At 45.8% G+C, this 10,288-nt stretch overlaps 1 protein-coding gene across 2 annotated transcripts in view; it reads right to left on the bottom strand.

The window, feature by feature from the left end:
• Positions 1-863: 863 nt before the first annotated feature.
• Positions 864-10,288, bottom strand: part of MSANTD4 (Myb/SANT DNA binding domain containing 4 with coiled-coils) — a 204,801-nt gene continuing 195,376 nt past the window's right edge. For both annotated transcript variants that reach the window (XM_069640728.1, XM_069640727.1), the window contains one exon: positions 864-2,568. In XM_069640728.1, the coding sequence (XP_069496829.1) occupies positions 2,005-2,568 (564 nt within the window). In that variant the 3' untranslated portion in view covers positions 864-2,004. The remainder of the gene's footprint in view (positions 2,569-10,288) is intronic.

The following is a 10,288-nucleotide window of genomic DNA, read 5'->3' as shown; positions in this document are numbered from 1 at the left end:
CTCTGCAATAGCATTTCCCAAGGAATTAGGTTCCTGGAACCACTCCATCAGATCCGTAGAGTCCTGAAAGTGTTCCTCTTTAATCAATAGGAATACCAGAAGCTGTTCTCTTAAAGTAGGCTCCCCCCGGTGAGTTGATCCTTTTGTCTAATGCTATTTACTTCTTTTTCGCCGTTTATGTTACCAACTTTGCATATGATTCGGTTCGTCTTTGTGCACGGTACAAATAATTCATCATCAAATATGATGGCTCCTGGAGAAAGACCTCTGAACGATTACTCTCACTGTTCCAGTAACATATGTTTTACACAATAAGACATCCATTCTGAAACTTTTATCAGTACAATGTGCAGTGCATGTGCGGTGGAGCAAGAGAAAGAGGCTGTGTGTGTGTGTGTATCCGCTGGCTTCTACGTCCTATCAAAGAGGGTAATTCCTCTCCACTAATCCACGTTCTTATATTGACCACAATATCACTGGAATATTTGTTTGCCACAGAAGCACCGAGCTCTCAGTTTCTAAATTGGACACATCACCTACAGCAGCTGTCTCTTCTTTTCTGAACAGAGGCATCCAAAACAGAATACAGATAAATATGTGGTGTAAACAAAGGGAAACTCTTTGGCGGCAAGATTTGTGTATAGAGACAGAAAGACATGAAGAGGGTACAGTGGGTATACTGATTTCCTTTTTTGTCATTTCTTTCTTGCTTGCTTTGTATGCATACATTGAATCTAGTAGATCAAACAGTCAGATCGCAACAGGTCCAGACAATAAAATGAAAAGTGAGAACAAACATTTAAAAAAATATCCTAAACCTCTTCCAGAGTACAATTTAGAGCAAAATAAAAGGATGGACTATGTCATTTAAAATTATATTTATTGAAAAAGAAAATAACGGTCCAGAGGAATGTTAATTGGGAAATTCTAATACGTATGCAACTGCAGGGAATATTAGTAAATACTTTAATCTACTTACAGAACAAAGATGTACTCAAGAAAAACGTCTACAAGGCACATGTTGAGGCTCACTCTTTATGTACATGAACACTACAGAACATGCACAGGGAGTCAATTTACCTAAAACCCACATACGTCTATCTTAGTGTGTACAGTCATGACATGTTTGCATGTGTATTAAATTACGTCTGAAAAATAACTAAAGCTAGCCAACCGGCTCTACTTATCCACCCAGGTGACTAAAAGACACATCTGTTACAAACTCTGAGATTTGCAATTACTTACCGGATGCCAATAGGTTTTCATTTTGGAAACATGAAACGTATAGGAGAAACCTCTTGAAATACGGTTGACTGCAGTTCTTTGCATCATTATAGAACGTGAGGTTCTCTACTGGAGCAATTACATTTTTATTGATATAGTGAAGCAGAGCCATAGGTGAGTTCGAGAAAATATGGCAATTCACACTATTCGACAACGGAAGTAGCAACCTAAACTGTAGTTTCTATACTTTTCAAAGAATAAGATGCATTTTTTATCCAGATTAAGAAATGTCTCATATCTTATTCTTTACGATAAACGTGTGCAATTTGGCGATTCAGGGACACTGAAGGAGAAACACTGCTCAATGTTGAGTAACTACAATACATTTAAATTGAAATGTTTCTAATTGTAAACTTTTTCTATTTGGTTTAGTAACTGCAGCTTACAAAATACTAATACTAACTGCATGATCTAGTCAAGTCCATGCACATACTATATGGCTTAGTGCCATACTAGACAAAATATTAGGAGACTGCTCACTGGATGCAGAAGAACGTTACTGTGAGACTGAAAAGTGGATTCACACATACCTTTAAATTATACAGGTATGCTGATTAATCAAACACCAACCTCTTCAGTTATTGATTCCACATCTACTGCAAATTATTTGAAATAACAGTCCTAGTGTTACAAAATTACCAAACCCTTACAAGCGCAAAACAAATTTGACACTTTTGGTACATGTTCACAACTATCGAAGGAGATAATCCACAAGCACAATTACGGAATATGTCCTTCCCGTTGGATTCGTAGGCGCTCTTTTTCGACTTGCAAACGCTCCCGGTCAATTTGAAGTTTCTCAGATTCAAATTTTAAAAACTGCAGCCTCTCTTTTTCCAGCTGCAAACGTTCTTTTTCAAGTTTTAATTTTTCAGTTTCTATATCCAATGGCTGCAAAACAGGCTTTTCTGTTTGTACAAGTTCATTCTCCAGTGTTGATTTTTCAGCATGTCCAGCGTGTAGTCGCAGTTTCTCACGTTCAATCTGCAGCCTCTCCTTTTCCAGCTGAAGCCTTTCATATTCCATGTCTAGGTGTCTTAGTCTTTCCTTTTCTATTTGCAGCCGCTCCTTTTCTACTTGAAGCCGTTCAGCCTCTATGTTCAATCTCTGTCTTTCTAGCTCTATTTTCTGCTTCTCAAATGCTACATGCAAATGGGAATCCCGGTAGGCGAGGCGTGCTTGCGTACCAAACTCTTCGACGTGGGGAAAAACTTCAGCCAATTCATTTTCTCTTTTGGAATCAGGCACAACTGATATAACCTCTTCTTGCTCATCAAACTCATACTAAAGAACAGAGAATGAGAAATTGTGATTAGCCCATCAAAGAGTAAAACATGATATTGCATATAATTATATCTAAATTTGTACAAATATATTATCTGAAATGATCTTCATGACTAACTACATATGAAAGTAAAACCTGACCTAAATCACAGAGCTGACTACACTATAAAACCATATCCTGTTGTGCAAATGATTACCCTACATTCTCACACCCCACAACAAGGTCCCTAACCACCATCATTACCCAGCAAGTGTAATAATGCAAAGAACACAGGTATAGATCCAAACAAATACTCCTCATGCATTTCAAAATATTTGCAGAAGCTTTTTAAATGCCCAATCGGTTAGTGTATTCCAACTCTAGAAAACTATACTTCTATGTATTGATAAATCACATAAAGTGCACAAGGAACCTATATTATTTTTGTAGTAGCTCATACCATGAGCTTTATCCTTAAACATTTCTCCATGAGTAAAACCGCCTTGCTCCTGGAAAACTTCACAAAACTACTCAGAACCAGATTGTGTTGTGTATAGTTAAACACGTTAAGCAGTTGCATAAGTAACTACATAGACAGCATACATGTTTATTATCAGGTGCATGGTGAGGCATTGTGGGGATGTATGAACGACGAAGATGTACATGCCAAACAAAGTGTTAACTTTACGTGTAATTGCAAAACTTAAAAGTTGTCTTTAAAACTTTCCTGAATACATTTAAGTTGCACCTAGATGTTCTAGGTGAAAATATTGGCTATGGGGTGTAAGTGAATTGAAGTACATGAACATGTATCGTATGTGTGGAATAAGAAGGGATATGTGGTATGAAATCTTTTGTTTTCTGTTTCACATCAATGTGGCCTGTGCTAGTAGTGTAAGGAAACTTGTTATCAGGTCTGATTCCTGTAGATTTGACAAACCGTGAAAACATTGCAGTGCTCTAGTGTCGTCATTAAAGGGCAAGCCTGACCTTGTAGGGTTGGCATGGTGGAGATCACGGTCTGATATCTTTCTGCAATGACCCTGGATTTCATTTTGTCAGTCTTTCATTGGTAGGGATTAAGAGAATTGTGATTAATCCAATGAAGTCATCACAAATCTCACAGCGCTAACCTTCTCCCATGTGGCCAGAGGACGGCAGCCGCTATCTGATCCTGACCCAAGGAGTGACTACATGAGGGAGAATCTCATGGAAGTGGACATTGTCCGGGAAGAGGTCATGGCTTCACTGGATGAGACATGGTATCCCCCATTTACCCATGAAGAAAATCCCTTGATATCTAATACCCTAATGGCCTATTAATCTACACCCCCTTTAGGGAAAATAGAGAAAACATTTCCCAAAGCCATATAGGCGACACTTCCCATCTCTGGCTGAAATGTAAAACTCCTCCCAAACTACCTTTTCCAGTTCTACATAGCCACCATATAGAGCTGGGTCATTCAGAACTGCTGACAGTGATTTTCCAAGTAACCTGTATCAATCGACATCAATGGACTCCTTTTCCCACAATCACCCAAGTACTAGGACGACGAAGAAGGAAAGAACAATGCACAGCAGAGGGTGCATCATGAGCATTCTAGTTGTTTTCAGAATGCACCTGTGCGTGGGACACTTAAAGATCGAAAGCAAACTCTTGGAGGCCGCTGCTGGTTGGGATAAGTCATTGCACCTCTCTGTGAGGCTTGTGGAGCTTGAAAGCACAAAGCGGTGTTAAGTGCTCCTGGGCGTTCAGCAACTGAAGAAGGCAGAATTTCACCTACTGGGGCAACCTGGATAGAATCAGGCGTGCAGAGGTGAAGCCGACAAGAGACCAGAACAACGCAAGAGCAGTCCAGAGTGTAAAACAGGTGGAAAACCTCCACTGCTTAAGCACAAACAGGGCTTAGAGCACCAAGCAAAGCCAGTGAGTCAGCCCAGGCATAGTGGAGACCCCGGGGCATTTGGGAGACCACCCAAATACAAACTTTAACAATGAAAGCCAGGCTGCTCCCTTCTGACAAAGGGAAGAATTACTCCCCAAAGCATCCGCCTCAGCCTTCCTCAGAAAGCACCGAATAGTTAGCAACCAAGGGAGACATACAAGCCTTTATGCTCTACATTAAGTCAGAGTTTAGATCCTGCATGGCGGAGCTCACCGGCTGGAACAGAGAGTGGGGGAGATGGAGGACCTGACCCTAGAACACTCAACAAAACTACTAGAAGTACAGCACATGCTCCAATCCCTACTTAACAAGAATGAAATCCTGGAACATAAACAGGAGGATCTTGAAAACAGAGGGTGACGGAACAATCTTGGCATGCGGGGGGTCCCCTCTTCAGTCCCGGACCGGAACCTACCAGAATATGTGGGAGACATGTTTCAGTCTCTCCTGCTTCTCGTGGACAAATCCCAGCTTATTTTGGACCATACTCACAGACTCCGACCTCGGCGGGGGTGGAATCTGATTCCCCCCCAGATGTCATCACTCGAGTCAACTTCTATACGACCAAAGAAGCCATCATGGCTACAAGCCACTTTCAGGACGAACTAACATTCCAAGGGGCCCCCCTCCAGATCTTCCAAGATTTAGCAATGGCTACAATCCAAAAAAACGAAGGGCTCTAAGGCCATTGACCCTATTCCTCCAGGACCAGCACGTCAGATACCGGTGGCTGTTTTTTCCAATAGCACTCAAGTTCTCTTATAAAGGGGTCTCCCGGACGATTGCCCACCTGGAAGATGCAGACTCAATTTTGCATCCCAACTCGCCCGGAACCATAAAGAGGCTTCTTCTGGCTCACAAGCTGATGGTTCCACAGATCTCCCTCCAAAAACGAAGCGTTCAACTTGGACCAGAATACAGAAAGCGGCGTGACAAATCATATCCATTGCTTTGACTATTGACCTTTCTACTCTGGAGGACTTCAGCTGGTCGGATCAGCACCTGCCGCCTGGGGACTCACTAAAGCTTCTCATCTGATGCGTGCTTCGCACGGCCCATTACTGATTCCAAGGTGGATGTTGCCTCTGATCCCCTGGAGTGATTCACAAATTGTTTTAGCCCAGTTGGCTATGGGTAATGCCCCCCGTTGGGGGCTCATGTTAAAACCATAGTTGCAAGATGATGATGATAGGAGATGACAGAACCCTCGGATGGCAGCTGAACCATGCTCGCCTCTGGCCCACTCCCCAGGTCGCACCAATGCCCCCAGAACGGCCCGCCGCACCAGAAACTGAGGTTTGTTTCCTTAAACATCAAAGGCCTGAATTCCCCTGCTAAACGAAAATCAACACTACAGCAGCTGCAAGAAGGGGCGAGCGCAGAGGTTTTCTTGCAGGAGACACACCTAATGCCAGCAGGTTTTTTGTGCCCCCGCAATAGGTATTTCCCACTTCAATATTTGCCCTCCAATGGAACTAAAAAAGGAGGCACAGCAATTATTTTCTCTAGAAAGGTACGACTGTAGATTTTGGATACACTACTGTGCCCAGAGGGCCGCTATACGGGTGTCAAGTGTTGTATACATGGGAATCTCTACTCCCTTATCTCAGCCTACGCTCCAAATCAAGGTCAGGAAACTTTCTACACAGTTTTAGGCGAAACCTTCCTTCCCTTTGTCGAAGGCCAAATTGGCACTGGAGGAGGCTTTAATGGGGTCCCGGACCCTGTAGGGAACAAATCCCATCCCCCAGTTCCCAGAGACTTCAAGCTCGCTAAAAGCCTTCTTCAGCTGTTTCGAACCCTGGGGGTGGTGGACACGTGGAGAGTGCTGCACCCTACCGAGAAGGACTTTCTTTTCACATGTCTATAGAACCTTCTCCCGAATCAACCTCCTACTGGCCTCCCCGCAAATCCTGGCCTTTGTGGACGATATAACCATTGGAACAAGGATACTTTCGGACCATGCCCCAATAACACTGATCCTCCGAGCCCATGACCCTGGCCCACCTCCTCAACGCTGTTGGAACTTATATGTCCCCATTCTGAATGAAATGACACTAAGGGACTCGATAGCTACCGTAATTAGAAATTTCTTCTGGGAAAACCCAGCGGTAGATACCTCCCCTGCGAATACTTGGGACGCTATGAAAGCTGTGGTGCGGGGAGAATTAATTGCACACAGAACAGCGTTTCATAAATAAAAACGACAAATCCGAATGGATCTCGAGGAAGAGGTCCAGAGAGCCGAGGCCAATCACATACGTAAAGGCTGGTCTTCAAGGTCCCATCGGGTCCTACAAGCTGCCTGGAGAAAATTGGAGGCCCACTATGCAGAGGAAACGGCGCATCTATTAGCGTAATCCAGAACGGCTACTATGCCAGGAACAATAAAGCGAACAAACTCCTGGTAGAGAAATTAGCCAAGGCCAAGAAAAAGAACACTATATTGGGCAACCGCGACCCCAGGGCAGGGTTCAGTATGCAGAGCAGGATAAATTACGATTGGCAGCCGCTCACCTTTCAGAGACAGTGTCAGCATTACCCCGAACAGAACAGCAGGAGTACTTTCAGAGTGCCGCCCTCCCTCGACTCAAGGAGCCCGACAGGGAGAGCCTTGACACCCCAATTACGGGTGAGGAAATGAGCAGCCATTAAGTCCCTCAAACCCAGAACCACGGGCCCAGTCGGATTCACAATAAAGTTTTACAAAGTGTTCCTGCCCCCAACTGGTAGCCCCACTTACAGTCCTCTTTAATTCATTCAGTGTGTCGGGCTCCATCACCCCATCAATACAAGAATCTATAACGGTCCTCCTGCTTAAACATGGCAAAGATCCCAAAGAAAGTAGCTCCTATAGGCCCATTTCCTTGCTAAATATTGACGCCAATATCTATTAAAAAAATCTTAGCTAACCGTCTGGCTTCCCCGACCTAATATATACGGACCAAACAGGCTTTATAATGCACAGATTTACAGGGGATAATATTTGTAGGGCCCTGAATTTGGTTGACATCGCAACACAGGACTCATAAACTAGCACCACTGGCCTTGGATGCTACTAAGGCCTTTGATAGAGTGGTTTGGGCCTTTTTACATCTGACCCTAGAAACCTTCCGCTTTGGCCTGAACTTCCGAAAACTTGTTCTGGCAAACTACCAAGCTCCTAAAACCCTTCTTAGTGTCAACAGCTATATATCGGACCCGATCGCCCTGACCTGTGGAACCAGGCAAGGATGCCCTTCTGTTCACACTGATAATGGAACCCTTGGCCCAACGGGTTTGATTGGACCCGAACATCAAAGGCCTTCTTGTTGGCACCTCCCAGCATAAGATTGCACTCAATGCTGATGACGTTTTACTATCTATAACAGATATTGGCCTATCAACAACGGCAGCTTTCGAAGAGCTCGGAAGATTTGGGAGGGTGGCGAGTTTTGCTGTCAACTTTGGGAAGTCGGTTGCCCTGGGGATTGGCCTGGAACCGGGAGAGCGGGAGACCCTAGAATCCCTATGTCCGATCCAATGGAACGAGAAAGCTAGTCCATAACTGGGGGTCACATCCCGGCCCGTCCCGGAGACGTTTATTCTGCGAATTTTCCCCAGTTGTTTAGAAAGCTGGAGAGAGATCTCGAACGATGGACATCGCAAGAGATATTGCTCATTGGGCGTATTACCCCTTGCAAGATGAATCTTCTCTCATGGTTCCCATACATGTGTTCCTCCGTCCCGACTAGAATTCCATGGCCCTCCCTTCGATGCATACAGAGAAAAATGCTTTGGTTCATCTGGACGGGTAAGAAAGCAAGGATCTCACAGAAGACCATGATGGGTAATACTAGAATGGGAGGCCTGGGGGTCCCCGACCTGTGTAAATATCAGGTAGCAGAACAATTAACTTATGCCCAGGCCTGGGCCATGCCCTCTGGACGCCCGAGATGTGTGGAATTAGAACAATCTTGTCTCCCACTTCCCGTGCGCTTTCTGCCACATGTCATGCCCTCGTTGCGCCGAATCTGGAGGGGGACCTTGGCCTCCACTAAACACACTCTTAAAACCGTTAAAATATAAGGGCATCCCAAGGGGGCTGGGTCCTTCCTCCCCGATTTTTCATAATCTGACCTTCTCCCCTGGACACCGTCCACTGAACGTCAAAAACTGGACTGCGGGGGGGCGGGCGCTTGAATCCCTGAACTGGCTTTTCGCGGATGGTCAGCCCCACTCATTTGAACAATGCAAAGCAGCCTTTCACCTAATGGAGACTGATAGGTTTCTTTATATGCAGCTTCGACACTGGTGCTCTTACCCCCAAACACGTCAAGCAGTGATACGCACCCTGAGCCCTCTTGAGCTTACCCTAAAAGAACTAACACTCAGGGGGAAAATCTCCACGCTATACAAACTCCTGCAGCAGGATGCACTTATTACAAGTGCCCCCGATATGGCGAAATGGGAGGCAGACCTGGGACATTCGCTTGAAGACCATACATGGGTGGATATATGGTCTAGGACTCACTCCTCATCCTTCTGCATCACTAATCAGGAATGTGCCCATAAACTGCTTCTGCGTTTGTACTACCCTCCGGTATGCCTGCACCACTTCAATCGAACACTGGATCCCCATTGCTGGTGCCGCTGTGGACAGCCAGGATCATACTTTCATATGTGGTGGTCTTGCCCAACAGTACAAGCTTTCTGGACACCATGCATCGCTACCTTAAAGGATATTACAGAGGTGAAGCTCCCAATGGTGCCGGAAACCCTCCTATTGGGCGTCCCAGTACCAGGGGCTTATACGAGATCAGGAAAAACAGCCAAACTTCATACACAACTCTTGCTGGCCGGGAAAATTACAGTAGCCCGCACCTGGAAGACAACTGATGGCCCCTCAATTACTCTTTGGTGGGTCAAGCTCTGGGACATCCTCGTCGCAGAGAAAGTCACGGCAGCCAAGGCGGGCCTGCTACATCGCTTTGCAAATATATGGGCTCCCGTCCTAGACTATGATCAGAACTTCCCAGCAATGACTCACAAGCCCCAATTGGCCAGAGGAATCCTCCTGGCAGGTAATGACTTGCATGCGGACACATCCGCTCCATTGAGCCAAGGGGAAAGTTGAGTTGGTTGGGGGGAGGGAGCCACAAGGTCCCCTGACTATGCTCGTCCAATTTCAATCTGTATTGTTTTTATCTGTGCTTCTGATTTAAAACAAACACGTTAAAAAAAAACAATGAAAGCCAGAGAAACAGAGACAATAAAAAGACTGATTGAAAACCAAGAAGGCGATTCCAAGATGGCCACGTGTCAGTGAGGAGCACGGCTCCTGAGCTCCTGAACCGCACCGACCCTGAAGCCCCAACGCACAGAAAATAGCCCTCCCCGGGACAAAACAAGCACAAAATACGGCAGTTGAGCGAAGGGGGCACAGAAGAAGCAGCTCATAGCAGAGAGCGGGGACCCAACCTCGCCAACAAAGAGGGCTTCAGGTCTAGACACTCCCAGCCCCATCTGATGGCAGCAGCCTGGGAGAGACGGTGTAATAAAGTGGCAGGCGGACCTCTGGCGCCTCCCCAGATGCAGGGCGGGGAAGGCACACGGCACTTAACAGGCAAGACCCTCGCCCACAGGCAGTCAGCGGGTGGGTCGAAGAGCCTCAAGCGCACCCATCAAGATAATAAGCAGCCAGCCCCGAGCCAGGCGGGCCACGGCGGAATAACCCCCCCTGCCCCTGACTCAGCTGGCAGCTCCGGCCCTTACTGAGCGCTGCTCTCTGGGGTCCGTGGCCGACATCAGTGAC

Source organism: Ambystoma mexicanum, chromosome 7q (genome assembly GCF_040938575.1).
Source record: "Ambystoma mexicanum isolate Mex_15411 chromosome 7q, UKY_AmexF1_1, whole genome shotgun sequence".
In the NCBI taxonomy this organism is placed as follows: domain Eukaryota; kingdom Metazoa; phylum Chordata; class Amphibia; order Caudata; family Ambystomatidae; genus Ambystoma; species Ambystoma mexicanum.
This window is presented reverse-complemented; position numbering and strand designations above follow the sequence as displayed.